At 39.2% G+C, this 16,229-nt stretch overlaps 1 protein-coding gene across 1 annotated transcript in view; it reads left to right on the forward strand.

Moving 5' to 3' along the window:
* The window catches only part of SFMBT2 (Scm like with four mbt domains 2), a 279,653-nt gene that overhangs the window by 133,906 nt on the left and 129,518 nt on the right, over positions 1 to 16,229 (forward strand). The window contains exons 5-6 of the mRNA XM_044679668.1: positions 10,631 to 10,719; positions 12,484 to 12,730. Of these exons, the coding sequence (XP_044535603.1) occupies positions 10,631 to 10,719; positions 12,484 to 12,730 (336 nt within the window). The remainder of the gene's footprint in view (positions 1 to 10,630; positions 10,720 to 12,483; positions 12,731 to 16,229) is intronic.

Genomic DNA, 16,229 nt, shown 5'->3' on the forward strand with positions numbered 1-16,229 from the left:
CAAAAGGGAACTTATCTGCCTTTGAATAATGTTTTTCTCATGCATCTCAGCTGTTGTTTATTTAAGCTATTAAAATAAAGATTTAAATGAGACTTTTCAGAACCATTTCTCTTTTTTTAGGTACATTCACATTTTCAATTTGGTTTTTATCATGTCTGTCAGAAAATGAATGATTCCCTTTTGCTTTGGAGATCAAGGTTGAATAGACTCCTAAGAATTTGTCCAGTGAATGAAACATAATCTCATATTCATAGAATAGGATTGCAGTTCTGAAATGTAGTTTTACAACTACATTTGTAATGAAACAACAGAAGTGAAAATTGAGAAATTAATATTAAATCACTTACTAACTCTATGTTATAGAGTAACATTATTACATCTAAACCAACTCATCTTTATTTGTTTATTTACTAAAACCTTTACCTTCTGTCTTGGAACTAGTATTGATTCCAAGGCAGAAGAGTGGTAAGGGCTAGGCAATGGGGGTTAAGTGACTTGTCCAGGGTCACACAGCTAGGAAGTGTCTGAGACCATATTTGAACCCAGGACCTTCCATCTCTGGGCCTCTCAACCCACTGAGCCATCTAGCTAAATGCAGTTGCATTCAGCAGATTAAGTGGGAATTTCCTTGAAAGTATAAATTGGAAAGAGGAAAATTTTCTATTTAAGAATTCTTAATTGGAAAGATTTTCTTGTGGGGCACTGACTGTGTCACACATTTTAATTATTCCCAGGTTTTATTCTATTAGTATATTTGTAGGTGCATTTATTTTTGTTGTGGTGGTGGTTTCGTTTCAGCTATGTCCAACTCATTGTGACCCCATTTGGGGTCTTCTTGGCAAAGATACTGGAATGGTTTGCCATTTCCTTCTCCAACTCTTTTTATAGATGAGGAAACTGAGGGTACAAGTGGTGCTGATTGCAGCCCTTCCATTCCTTCCCTTTGTGATGTCCACATAATCCTCTTCAAGAGGTTAATCCAGCCTGCTTGGGTGGCTTTTCTCTAGAACTTGTGACATTGTAGGAAGACCAGAAAAGCATAGGTGCTGCCTATTGATTATAGCTTGCTCTCAGTACATGGTGAGTCCACTTTCTAGTCTCACAGCTCTTAAAGTTAGCCTTGACACTATTGACATCACTGCCTATCATATCTGCCATCATCTTTAATAAACCCTGAGAGTGGGGAAATAGCCAGCCCCTTCTGATCTTTGGAGACCATGATAGAGCTGTGCAACATCACCGGAAGAGTATTTATGTTTGAAAGATGACCCCTTGCTGACCAAGAAGCAGAAATCCCAGCCCATTTTCCTGAAGTCCATCTAGCCCTTTTTTCTCTATTTGATGCTGCATCCAATTTGTTACCCACCATCAGTTCTGTTCTGGATACGTGTAATAATAATGCTTCTTCTATGGGTTGTCCTCTGTAAGGATGATGCAGGCTGAATTTGGAATTGATGCCCCCCAAGCCTCGTGTAGGGGATGGGTACTTCTTAGACCAGTAGCTGTTACATCTCCCACAAGAGGTTGGTCAAGCAGGTCCTTTCAGGGGGAACACTGAACAATGGCTTCACTGAGAGGATCTGATCTAATTCTTTTTTCAACTTGATGGATTAGTTGAGAGGAGATGATCTTCAACTAGAAAGGATGTTACTAGTTGATGGGTGTGATCCACAAACAAAGATATGTGTGAAAATTAACAAGGATCCCCACTAATGGAGGTCTCTCTTCCAACTGCCAGACTTTGGAGTGAAGGAGAGTTCTATCAGGGTGAGAGATGATGTAATGGCCTACTCAATTATAGAATCAATAAGCTATTGAAACTGAAAAGAAACTTCTTTAATTACTAAGAGAAGGTTGATTGGGAAAAGGATTAAAAGGTGAGGTAAAAGGGAAGAGGAGATCTCTGTTATCTAATTAAGATGGACCAGAGGCTGGCCTCACCCCAAACATGGCTAGGCCTCTTCACAGTGTTTCCTCCCTCTTCCTAATCTATGACTTGAGTATTAACCTAAATAAATAAATGAGCAAGCTTTAGTAGGATGTTGTCAGATATTGCTTGAAGATCTTTAGAGATGATGCAATGATGTCACTGCTATTTGAATTTTATAACTGTATCAGGCAGCAGGCCAAAGTGGGGATTGACTGAAACAGCTATTAACTGAATAACAGGGATAGGCTAATGGAGCTCCTGGTATGGATCAACTGAAGTTCAATGGAGTGTCTTGATCAGACTATCCACCACCCAAGACCCAAACCAAGAATGAACTTCTACTGCCTGGGGATCACCTCCTTATATAGTCCAGTTCTAAGTGCCCCTCAACTGCCTTCAGCTTCTTGGGGTTCTTAAGTGTGAACCCCCATTTCCTTCTCACTTGCAGTAATGCTTACACCTCCCAACTGTGTAGCTCAGGGCAGTGGTGGCAAACCATTTAGAGCCTGAGTGCTCAAGCTACATCCTCATGCCACATGTGAGGCAGGGGAGGGAGGAAGCTCTCCTATTGGGCTACTGGGCAGAGGGGTGAGGCATGTGAGAAATGCCCTTAGCCTGGGTGGAGAGAGGAAGCTCTCCCATTGGGCTACTGGGCAAAGGGGTGGGGCATGTGAGAAATGTCCTCAGGCATGTGTGGAGAGAGGGAGGGGAACAGCTGTAAAAATTAAAATGAATATATAATAATAACTTTAAAAATACTATGTTTTTTGTAAGATTTATTAGTAATCTCTAGAAAATAAAGCCATGTGCCATGCCATGTTAAAGCAGCCCAACATTCCCTGCTGCCACCATGCTGCCAAAGGGAGGAAAGAGAACTGGGAACACCAACCCTTCACTTTTATCCTCCTGTCTAAGTCAGTGTGTAAGATAGGAAGCCAGTGGATTCATGGGAAATGTAGTTCAAAGACCCCAAAATTTCCAATAACACATTCCCCCTGTGATCTGAGGAAGACTGGTCTCTCAGATGGATCTTGTAATAATATAACCAACTTTTAAATTACAGTAATTTGGGGATAAAAAGAAAAGAGGACAAAACCAATGATCCAATGATTGCTAGGTACATTGACAAAAAGCCAATTGGGGACAGTCCCCTTCAGCATAAGAGTTTACATTGAAGACAAATGCATTTAACCCCCCACAGTTCAATCAACTGCACCCCAAAGTTCATTCTGGATCTTCTTGATGCAGTGTAGGTTTCTGCAGGCATCTTCATGGCGCCTTCTCCAAACAGTTCACTTTCTTGATTTTGGGGAGGTAGCAATTTTCTTATCCTGAAATAATTCTCAAAAGAATTTAAACTTTGCATTATAGGATATAATACATACCCCCCTGAGGAGAATAATAACACATTCCCCCCTGATGAGGATAGTGACAAACACCAGGTCAGCTAAGGATACATGTTTGAGTTATGGGGCTGTATGAATCAATTGGCAAAAGAAATCCCAAAACATCAAAAAATCCAAATAAAAGAGGAAAAACAACTTATGGATGAAATATAAAATGTCAAAGACTTATGTGTAAACATGTAGGCAAAGGAAAAATAAATTTATAACAGATCCTTGAATCAGGGCCCAATTAAAGTGATTTATGTAATTACGCACTTACCCAGTCAGTAGCCAGGACTACAGAAAGTTTGCCACATTATAAGAGAGAAGAAAGGACTAGATTTTTGTGTGAAAGGGAAGTGTCACTTCCTGGTCTGATTTTACCTTCACTCTCAGGGTTAGGGAGAGCCAGGATGATAGCCAACCTTCAGTACTTGACTAGGATGTGGCTCAGGGAAGGGCCTGACATATGTCAGAACAGCTGCAATCTCGAATCCAAACAAGTTCAAGTCCTTTCGTATTGGCAAAGAAGTTCATCAATCCTACCTGGATTGGTTTGGTATTTTTTGACCTTGTGCTCCTAGGCACTATGCAGATTCTCATCAATACCATTGGGATATTCTTGGCACTGTATAATGGCTCTTTTGTTTCCTTCTCCTGGAAACAGGCATAAACATTAATCACAGTCCAATAACATTTATCAATAAATGGCAGGTTTCCATAGTCTGAAGTTTTTGGGTATGCATTAATATTATAGCAAATATATTTATATTAAACTTATATTACTGCAAAATAAAAAAAATTAATATTGACAATGTGTTTCAAGTACAAAAATGAGAGAAAAAAGAAACTCAAATACTGTATTGCACATATAAGGGAAAAGAATAATAAAAAATGTTTTAAAAATCAAAAATACCTAGCTTACAATCAGTGACACACTGTATTGACATACCATTTCTTTTAAAACTTGACCATGATCCACTTTGTGAGTGCAAATGATTTTCACAAAATAAGAGATTTATAAAAACAGTAATATAGTTGAAAGGACCAAAGTTCCCCAAAATTACAATAACACATTTAATGACGATAGCAAACAAGCCCATTATTATGTAGAATTCACATTCTATATAGCCACTTGCTGTGTGATATTTAGAAACCTATGAATTGATGGATACTTGCCGCAAATTCAACAGATATAGCAAATCTTTCAACCTTGGCTGAGATATTTTTAACATAATCTATTATTGTCATCATCCAAAAATGTGGGACAGAGCCTTGAAAAAAAACAAATGAAGCTGATAAAAAACTTTTTTGGGTTTAAAATGTCACCAAGAAGTGTAGATCCTTTTGGTGGAAAGCAGAATAAGCGGAAGAGTTACAAATATATAAAAATCAATTTAGACTTCATAAGATAAAATCCTTTAGACTTCCCGGATGAGATTATAACCCATTACAGGGTAACTAAGCCTCTTGGTCACCTCGCCCCCTCTGGTATGAGACTGTAACAGTTTAAAGGCCTTTCTCCAAAATTTCCTACCCATTTCACGTGGAGATAAGGACTAAATAGTGAAAATCACTTCAGATTTCTCATCCATAACATTTTTAACAAATGCAGAAGTGGGGAAATAAAATAGTGCCATAACACATTTCTTCAACAAACAATGGACCCTTATTTCTTGTTACAAACAACTCAGAGGCAGGGATACTACTAGATATCTAAAAATTGCTTCTGAAGACTCCTTAAAATCAATTGAAATATCATTTATGTGACAATTAACAAAGGCAAAAAAAAGGCTGTATAAGCAACATGTGACTTCAATAGTTGAGATGACAAATCCAAGACACATAAGACTTATGGGCTTTTGTACAATGATATGTTGTTCAATACAAGTCATAGGGAAACGGTACAGATTTAAAAAAATCATATAATAGAATAGATATTAATTACATTAATGCAGATAAACTTAAAAAATTTAAACCATAAAGAAATCAGCAAATAACAAAGTACAGGCAGTGCAGTCAAAAACCCTAGGAGAGAATCCTGTTTGTTGCCCTGCTCTTGTGTGAAGCCATCATGAAAGATTTTGTTGTTTTCTTCTTATAAACCTCTGGCAAAGATAAGTGAATTTCTTAGTGATTCTGTCCCATTGAGTGCATTCTCTCCCCGCCCCTTCCATTGACTGACAGCAAAACTTTTCTATCCCCTGTGACCTGAAATATGCCACCATCTGTCAGTCCTGATGTACAGATTCTGTTGAGCTGGGCTGATCCTTGGACAGTGGACAGAAAACCCAGCCCTGGGCCCACACTCAAAGGACTTTCTGCCTTGGTAGCATCCTTCAAAGCTACTGGCACAATCTCTGAAAATTAGGTGTTCTCTCCCCTCTATAATGACTCATCTGAATAAGACTTGAGGACCCAGTTACTGAGTGCTTGACATGCCTTTACTCACACAATGACCCTGCGAGGTATGTGGTACAAGTACTGTCACATGTATTAAGCATCTGTCGAATGCCAGGAACTGCTCTAAGCACTGGGAATTCAAAAAGAGGCAAAAAGGGGGCAGCTGGATGGCTCAGAGATTGGCGAGTCCTGTCTGACCTCAACTATGGCCTCAGACTCTTCCCAGCTATGTGACCCTGGGCCAATCACTTAACCCCCATGGCCTAGCCCTGACCACTCTTCCACCTTGGAAGGATTGATTGAACCTAACAGAATGTTAGGGTTCCAAAACAAAAACACCAAAGGCAGTCCTCTCTTCAGTGAGCTCACACTCTCATGGATGAGGAAATTGAGATTCCAGGAGGGAACATCCGAAAGAGGAGAATCAGAATCAGGACAAGGACATCTGAGCCTTAGTCTGGTATTTGGCACGTGGGAGGCACCTTAAAATGTTTGTGGATGGACCCTTTCCTCTTTAATGTCCCTTAAATTTTGGGTGGTAAAAATTCAAGAGTGCCTCTCCTTGTCCTGTGTTAATAAGTTTCCAGGTACAGCAAGACATTGTGCTCTGTAAATTCCCTCCTTAGCCTCTGTGCTTTATTGGAGCATCTCATGTAATGGGCCTTTTCCTGCTGGGAACAAGGGTGAGTTTGAATGGATTAATTAAGTCACAGACACACCTTTTAGGAAGAGATGACTTTTTCTAAGTGGGAACGATTCCTGCTTAGAGCATGAGTTGCTTGGAAATCACCCACTGCCACCCTAGCTTTTGACTCGTGGGCTTGTCTTCCCTATTCACCCCTTCCTCTTCCTTCTTGGTCATTGGTTTTATTATTATTATTATTATTATATGTGTGTGTGTGTGTGATTCTTTAAACAGCCAGACTCTACTGCAGCATGTTGTGCACCGTTGACTGCATTTTTGCTACAGATTTCTTGTGCCTGCAGGAACCATGGCACATTCTTAAGATTGTTACAGTCCATTAGAGATGCTGAATTAGGTTTTTGCTAACATAATGCCAAATAGCTTCAAATTGTGTGTGTGTGTGTGTGTGTGTGTGTGTGTGTGTGTGTGTAACAGTGTAACACCAGCTAATTGAGTTGTTTGATATCGTGCAGAAACCTATTTTGAAAACTGTTGTTTAAATATATTTTTACAATGTAATTGGACCTTTTAGGAAAGAAATAGGAGTCTAGAAACTACTGGTTGTTGAAAAAAAATTATTTTTAAGGAAGAGAATACTGATGGAAAAGAAAACCCCTTTGATATTGTAAAGAACAAGGAGAACTTAGGTTGAGAGATGAAGTAACTTGCATCATTCTCTATTTCAATCAGGTAGTATCAACTAGACTGTGACTTTTAAATATCTTTGGAGGAATATGGTACTAACCTAAAGAAGAATTCTAGGTAGCTAGCTAACCTTCTTTTGTCATCTTTTATACGTGGAGACATTTACTCTTAAACATTTTTTAAAAATTTAAAATGAATAGTTGTTTTAAAATACCAAGTTAATGCTCTCCTTTCCCCTCATAAGAGAAGACATCATTTGACTAAAAGATATTTGTGTATGTATAAATGTCTCACTTATTTCTATTTATCAGTTCTTTCTCTGGACATAGACATAAACGGGTCATTCTTCAAATGATATTTCTCTTGCTGTATAGAACGTTTTCTTGATTCTGCTCGTTTCATCATAGTTTCATGTAAGTCTTTCCATGTTTCCTTAAAACTAACCTGTTTGTCGTTTCTTATAGCGCAGTAGTATTCCATCACAATCATATGCCATAGCTTATTTAGCCATTCCCCAACTGATGGGTGTCCCTTCAATTCCCAGTTCTTTGTCACCACAAAGACAGCTGCTATAAATATTTTAGAACTAAATATTTTGTAACTCTGCATACCTTTTGACCTGGCTCTCCTGCTATTAGGTTTATTTCCTAAGATGATCAGGGAAAAAGGAAAAGAACATCTATGTTCTAAAATATTTATAACATTTACTCTTAATAGTGCATGCCCATCCCTCTGGCTCATCATGGAGCTTGTCTTGTCTATAAAAGTAAAATGTAATAGAAATTGTATTTTCAAATGATTATTTTTGCTGTATTAACCCAGGGGTAGATGACAGGAAATTTGACTTTTCAGAGAGGAAACAACTGCCTGCAAACAAGTAACAAGTGTTTCAAGAGAAAATGAAAAGAAGTTCCAGTTTTGTTATTTTGTAATCCAAGGAATTTCCTGACTGCTTGAGCCTGAGTAGAAATATTTCAGAATGAGACTCGATCTGTATTTCAGCAGAGCGAGCTCGTCCACCTCCTGAACTCATAAAACTGAGGGAACAGCTGATATGTTTAGGATACGGCGTTTGAATGGCCGTCTGCAGCATCCATCAGAGAGATAAGGGGCGCTTGACCTCCAACACGCCAGCCCCATTGTTCAAGGGAGAGGGCCTGACTGCGCTCTACCAATTGGGGGCCGCGCCTGGGGAGGCCAGTTTGTCCTGAAAAGGCTTCCCTGGAACTTGATGAGTTAGTGGACTATTTACGCCCTGCTGCCAAGCCGGGTTTGAAGTCCAGAGTGGCCGTCTCTTTCCTCATTTTAAAAGCTTGAATCAGACTTACAGGACGCACTATCTCCTGTGCGGTGCTTGTTTTCTTTCAGAAGACATTTCCACTTCTGATTAAAACAGATAACATTTTCCCATCATCTTGAAATATACTCCCCAGAAATGATGGCGGTTTGGAATTTAGATTTATTCTTGTGCTTATGTCTTGTTGGGAGATAGGACTTCTTCACTGAGATGCTGCCTTGTAAAAATACATTATTTTAATATGCTATTGGATTTACAATTGCCTTCAGTTAAATAAGGTTTTGAAATAGCGTTTAATGATCTGCCTGGTTTTAGCCATAGTAGTAAGAATGGCTTGAATAGATGCTGGGTTGATAGGGCTCTCTGCCGGAGATGAAAATGTCTCTCCCCTTCATATTAAAAACATGGCCATTTGATGATCTTAGGAATAGCTCAATTCCCTTTTTTCCAGAAACTTTAGTAAACATACAGAAGTTTATTAAAAAGAACTGCTTTGTAACATGAGGCATTTCTGACCTCAGTTTAAAACTAAAAGTAAAAATGGATAATATGGGGGTTTTTACTATTTATTAAGGACCAAGCATTTATTATTCACTTTAAGTGCTCTATCTTTAAATGCTTTAAAATATATTTATTATTGCAAAATATTACCTTGTTTGATCCTCCTAATGATCCTGGGAGGTGGGTATGGTTGTTGTCCTCATTTTATAGAGGAACGATTCGAGGCAAGAAGAGGTTAATATTTATATTGACCTGCCCAAGTTCACACAGCTTGTTGGCGTCTTGAGACAGGATTTGAACTTAAATCTTCCTGACTTCTAGTTTGGGTCTCTCTCCACTGGCTCGCCAACTGAGAAAACCAAGATGCTAGAGAGCGTCTTCCTGGACGTTTATTCTCTGTGGACGAACCTGCTGTCCTGTTGTCTCTGGCCGCTGTCAGCCGAAGCTTCCCTCGAGGGTCACTTGTAAGAGCACTGGTGGCGAAGAACAGGAACATTGTTGAAGTTTTGTGTCCCTCTAAGTGTCCATAAACAAATTTTATATAAAATTTTGCAAGTTGTAAGAAATCTTCCTTTAGAGAAAATTCAGTTACCATATAGGCAAGTGTTTGAATTTTGTACTGATTTGTACTTTGTTGTATGTGAAATAACAGAACGGGGGCAGCTGAGTAGCTCAGTGGAGTGAGAGTCAGGCCTAGAGACAGGAGGTCCTAGGTTCAAATCTGGCCTCAGACACTTCCCAGCTGTGTGACCCTGGGCAAGTCACTTGACCCCCATTGCCCACCCTTACCAATCTTCCACCTATGAGACAATACACCGAAGTACAAGGGTTTAAAAAAAGAAAAAAAAGAAATAACAGACCCCAACTCGGAGCATCCTAAGGCACTCCCAAAGTCTGAGCGAGTCTTTGAGTTCCGCCCATTCTGTCTCTTGGTTTACAACCAAACGTTGTTTATCCTTCCTCAGCAAGTCTCCTATTTGTCTTTTCCTCATTCTTAGCTCTGTAGCGGGCCGCTAGGCAATGCAGCTGAGAGGCATTGGGCTTGGACACCAGGAAGACTCATCTTCAAAAAATTCAAATCCAGCCTCAGACCCTAGCTGAGTGACCCTGGGCAAGTCCCTTAACCCCTGTTTGCCTCTGTTTCCTCATTGGTAAAAAAAAGCCGGAGAAGGAAATGGCAAACCACTTTGGTCCTTTTGCTGAGAAAACCCCAAATGAAATCACAAAAAGTCAGAGGGTATGCCACAGGAGGAACATTCTGTTCGTAAGGCCATCCCTCCTCCAAGGTTCAGTCCTGCCAGCTCACTCCTTGCATCCGACTCCCCCCTTCCCCTGGCTTTTGCCCTTTCAGGCCCACTCCCCTTTACCCATTCAGAGCCTGGCTGCTGGCTCTTCTCCAAGCTGCCCCCTGCTTTCTTTCTGCTGGAGCTCCCTTTCGGGGCTCAGCCCTTGGCTCTGCGTTTCCTCCAGGCTGGCCCGTCCTCACCAGGCTTTTCCATCTCTGGATTCCTCTGGCTATGCCTTGCCCATGCCCTTCCGTTGGCAGCCTCTCACGGGCTTTGGATCCGGATTGAGTTCCCACCCATCTCCGGTCTTATTCAGCCGGTAAAGTTCTCTGTAGCAACACCCGCATCTCTAGTTGTTCTCCCTTCTCTGTCCCCATGTAGTGCTTGTCCCTCCCGACCGCTCACCGCCCCTTTGGAGTCCTGGAATCAGCGCTGGGCCTTTGGATGGATGGATTTCTTCCTTTTTCAATGTTCCTTCTTCCTCTTTTCTCTTAACAGCCATCAAAGAGAAGTACGCCGATTGGACGGATTTTCTCATACACGATTTGACCGGCTCTCGAACAGCCCCCGCCAATTTACTGGAAGGTGTATGTATTCTGTTGCTTTTTGGCTTATTTTCTGGATTGGGGTAGTCAGTCACATTTTACCTGTGCAGACCCTCTAGCTCGGGACCTTGAAATGTTGAATGTGTTCTATTTGGCAGAAACATTTTCGATCTCGAGCCTTTGTGCACTTAAAATAGCTCTGCAGGAATCTTGGCCACTTCTCCTTGTGGCTGTACAGAGTCTTCATCTGTGCCAACACGTGCGTCAGTCACTCCATTACTGTAGGACCTCGTGTTACCACTGACGTTATACACATGCTAGTGCAGACTCTCGGATTAGCTTAATAAATGGTTCCACACTAAATATTTTATTTCAGGAGGATTACCCTGAGGTAAGATAGCTCAAGTGAAAATTAATAACCTAGTAAGCTTTCCTTATACAAACCAGAATGGAAAGAGCTTACTATTTTTTTAAGGATTAAGGTTAATATTAGACTTTTGGTATTAAACTATATGCTGTGCTGAAGAAAATAATATTATAACTGACAATCATGAGGGTGCAATTGGAAACATTATTTTGCTGTGACAGACTGTTGTGACAAGACATATTTGTATATTTACCGTGTAAAATGAAAATAACGAAATTATTGTACGGAGGGAGGTATGAACCATTATTGGACTGAAAAATGAACTGCCAAATGTGTTTCATCTGGTTTTGCAGAATCTATCATTTAATAATCCCCCCAAAAAGGACAGATTGTTTTGGTGCAGCACCTTTTGTACAAAATGCTAAACATTTAAGAAGCTATCCCTTTAGGTTTATAAAAAGTGATATACTGTGTGTGTGTTTATGTTCTTAATATCTTTTACACACACACACACACACACACACACACACACACCTATTAAATACGTGTCTTTATCTGCCCTCTATTAGCAAATGACCATCAGTGATTCTTCAAGTGAATCATTTTGACATATTTTTTAAATAACAGAAACCTCCAATGTTCTATTTAGTCGATGACTTCTGTCTTCATTTGGTATGACTAGAAAATCAAAATGTGATAGAGATACATAGCCCTTTATATCATTCTTTTCCTAGTAAGCATGATTATTTAAATACCTTTTAATATGGTAACAATTCTTAATGAGGATTTCAATTGTGATTTCAATAAACCGTCAGGCCAGTTTGAGAAAAGAAATAACTATTGAGGCCTGGTCTACAAATTAGTCAATTATTGATGGACATTAACCATGACAGATATATCTAGGATAGGAGGGACGAGTTGGTATCTAACATGGTGCTAATCCTTAAAGGAATATTTTTAGAAGAGTGATGCCACGTCATTTTAACGATCCCTATTATAACCATCTATTGAGATTATAGCATTTTCTCCATTAATGAACACATGTTTTATGCCCCAGCATTATTCTACCTCTTAAAATTAAAATGATCCCCATAACATCTTTACTTAGATAGGGAAGGGAGGTGGGGTGGTAATGGTGGTGGTTTATTTGGTAAGAAATAAATGCAAACTGTTATTTTCTGTTTACATGTGATTTTGTTGCTAGAATATAGAAATTGGCAAAATAGACTGAGTGTGTGTGTGTGAGTGTGTGTGTGTGTGTAAGAGGGAAGTGTGGGGGTTGGCTATGGAGAGGATGGGGTGGGGGAAGGGAAACACCAGACTGTTTGATGATAGCTTGGATGGTAGTGTGAAAAAATATAATCTTCTGCTGTCATCTGTTTCCATGAGAAGTTTCAAAATAAAGTTTAAAATAAGGAGTTTTGCTTCTGTTTAAACAGCCTCTGCGAGGGAAAAACCCTGTAGACCTCATTACAGTTGATTCCTTAATAGAACTTCAGGATTCTCAGAACCCCTTTCAGTACTGGATAGTTAGTGTGATTGAAAATGTTGGAGGAAGATTACGCCTTCGCTATGTGGGATTGGAGGAGACTGAATCCTATGACCAGTGGTTGTTTTACTTGGATTACAGACTTCGACCAGTCGGTTGGTGTCAAGAGAATAAATACAGAATGGATCCACCTTCAGGTAAAGGTTAATGCAGACAATAGCATTTTAATGTGGACAATGTCTTTCAAAATAATTTTCCCTCCTTAGGGTAATATGAATGTCCGGGTTCATTTTTGGGATCTTGGGAGATAAATCAATGACGAAAAAGAAGTTTGGGCCTTGCCTGGCCTTTGCTGTTTGTAGCCATAAAGTTTAATTTCATGTTCTTCTATCTGGCTGATTAAGCTAGAAAAAAGCTGAAATTCAATGGAGAACCATTTTGAAAACGAGGGAGGGGGGTGTTGTATTATCTGCTGAATTATGTGCATATAGGACAGACTTCTAGTTTTTTATATTCCAAATACAGATTGCTGAAGGTTAAATAAACATGTGTTAATGGCTTCTAAAGACTATAATTCTAGAACTTAATAAATATTATGTGTAAGAAGGGCCCCAAACCCTTCAAACTATTTATTAAACATATATTGTGTACACAGCCCCCTGCTAGGTGCCCTAACATTGGAATTTACAGTTTAGTAGGGTTTAAGAGGTGACAGTTTGATACACTCAGAAGACCTCTGTACAAATTCTGACTGATAACTGATTACTTGTATGACTTTGCAATTTACTTAATCTCACCAGGCATCAGTTTCCTCATTTGCAAAATGAGGGATTTCAACTAGATGATGGTCTCTGAGATTCCTTCCAGCTCAAGATTTATGATCCTCTCAGAAATTGCAAAGTTATAGGAAATGAGAGCAGTGATTGATTCAGATGAGACAGAATAGGCCATTGAACGTTGAAGGGACAGTTGGAGCTTTTAGAGTTCTTTCCATTTTTCCAGGAGTTTTCCTTTTGACACCAACTTCTTTTAACCAGTTGTTATGCAGCCTCTATTCAGACAGATGCATAATACGAATATGAGGAACACATTTATTATTGGCTGTGAGACTTTTGGCAGTATCTCATTCAATGTCTCACAGCTTATGGGCCTTATCAACATTTGGAGGTAAACATTTCAGTTAGAAAGAAATGGAGTTATTGAGGAATTAAAGGTACAAGGGAAAATATTCTTTCCTTTTGAAAACCATCTTTGGAAAGATACTCTACTTCTTATGTTATTAAAGATATTAGAACATTTCCCTTAGATATTAGTTTCTTAAAAGAGGCACCATAGCTTAGTGGATAGAGTTGGCTTCAGAGTCAGGAAGACCTGGATCCAGTTCCTGATAAAAACATACTGTTTATATGACCCTCGGGGTAAATCACCTCTTGGTTCTGTAGGTAACTCTCAGAAGACTATAAATACCAGAACAGTTGTTGACCAGCATCGGTAGAGAATTTTTTTTTAGGGATCCCATTAAATAGAAGGTTCAGACCTTTCCTAGGAACATACTCCCCTTATCCCTAAAAAAAAATAGGGAAGAGCTACTTAATACAGCTCTGATCATAATACAAATCCAAGCCCCCCTCCCCCAATCTGTAGTTTTTCCCAAGGATTTTTAATTGAAAAATATTTTTCCCTAGTTCTCTTCCCCCAAGTATTTGTATTCTTTTTAAAATTTGTGAGATTATAGAAATGTTAGATGGTGTTTCATGATTATTATTGTTGGCAACATTTTGAAAGGCAGCCAAGAAATCTGTTTATAACCTGGGTCATTTTGGAGTATAATAACAATCCATTTCTATAGGCAGAGCAACAAAGGGCATTTCAGTATTATGAGGAAGTATCTAGGATTGGACCCCATAGAAAAGCCATAGCTTAGCAAACAAAACTGTATTTGGTGTAAAAAGTTGGTTGTGTAAATATTCAGGATATAATTACTTTATAAAATTTTGGAGGAAATTCTTTTGTCCTTCATTTTGAGAACTGATAACCAAACAAAGAATTAAGAGCAACTTGTTAAATGTTTGGGGATTTTCCTATAACTCTGAAATCACCAAATCACCTTTAGTTAGAAGGGATGGAAAATGTAATCCCAAGATATTTGTCTTTGGAATCTGTACTGTACCTTCCCTTTAGCAGTGGATGCCTTGTTTAATGCTAGAAAAATCCCATCTTTTTTCTAGACAAATAAATGTAGTCCTTTTTTCTCTGGAGAGCTCATGGCACTGTTTAAAGATGTGAGAAGAGCTTGTTCATCATTTGAAACTTTTCTTTCATCATTTTAATTGGGAGAGAGGAAGAAAGAACAGGAAATAGAAGCAGTGCTTTTCGATTCTTTTCCAAATATAATAATTACAAGATGAAAACTTGATTGTAATTTTTTCAAGGATATCAATATCCTATGAACTAGGAGGAAAGGTATTATCTTTGCATTAAAATTGGGGAAATCGAGAAATCAGGTTGTTGCGAGTATTTAAAAAATTATTTTAAAGACAGAAATAAATGCTGTGCTTACATTAAAATCTCATTTCCTTAATGCCAGAGAGGGTGAATTACAGTTACAGGCTCCATTCAGATAGCCAGGATACTTTATCTGACCCCATTTACCCCTCCGATGAGTGTTGTCTAGTCTGAGCTCCTCACTGGCTGATTGCAGACAGCTACAGAGATGTGCTGAAGATAGTCACTCGATGGCTGGTATTCTGCTAACTTCTCTTCACAGTATTAACTAGGCTTCTCTTTGAGATAGCGCTTTACTCTTTTTTTCTTCTCTCTTCTCATTTTTCTTTTTCTTTCGATCCTCCTCTGTTTGACTTTTCCTCCTCCTTAGTTCCTGAAGCATTTCTCCTGGCATGTGAGTCAGGCTTCCAAATTATAAAATGTGAGGAAGTCAGAACCCGTGTCTTCTGACATCATTTTGTATAGTATTCCTCAAAGCTCTGGGGAATATATTTGCACTCAATCATAGATCTGAGGGAGTGTGTGACTTTAGAATAAGAGAACAAAAGGCCTAGCTGGATGTGTCAGGAGGCCACAGATGTCTCATTCAGGTTCATCTCTTTTGGAAGGTTTCTACCAGCCCTTTCAGTTTTCCAAGAGGCCATCTTCTTATGAATGGGAAAATTAGCTCGATGTAATTAATATTCTTACCTCTCCTGTGAAAACAAATGTTGCCTGTTTTTTCTTTTCCTGTTTTTGTGTTGGGAATTCTTGACATGGGCATAGATCGTTCTCATAATGATTATGTAGACAAAAGAAAGTAGGCATATAGGTCAGTAGTTACTTCATTTGGGGGGTTAAAAATCATATTGGTTATCTCCTGTTTTGTTCAGTATCTTCCTTTTTTGAGTATTTTTGAAAAATAATCAAGGGGCAGCTAGGTGGCTCAGTGGCTAGAAAGCCTTATTGCTGCCCTTCCTTCTGCACCTACACTCCAGGCAAACCCACCCTTGTAGATGGAACTCCCATCTCTGTGTCTTTGTACTGGCTATTGCCAGTGCCTGGAATCAACTCCCTCCTCCCCTTCTTCACTTCATAGAATCTTTCATTTCCTTCAAGATTCTGCTCCTGGATTACTTTCTACAGGAAGCCTTTCCCCATATAACCAGGAGATGAGTGCCTGCCCCTCTTTTCCCAAGTCACCCCGAATCT

This window comes from Gracilinanus agilis, chromosome 5 (assembly GCF_016433145.1).
Source record: "Gracilinanus agilis isolate LMUSP501 chromosome 5, AgileGrace, whole genome shotgun sequence".
NCBI classification, from domain to species: domain Eukaryota; kingdom Metazoa; phylum Chordata; class Mammalia; order Didelphimorphia; family Didelphidae; genus Gracilinanus; species Gracilinanus agilis.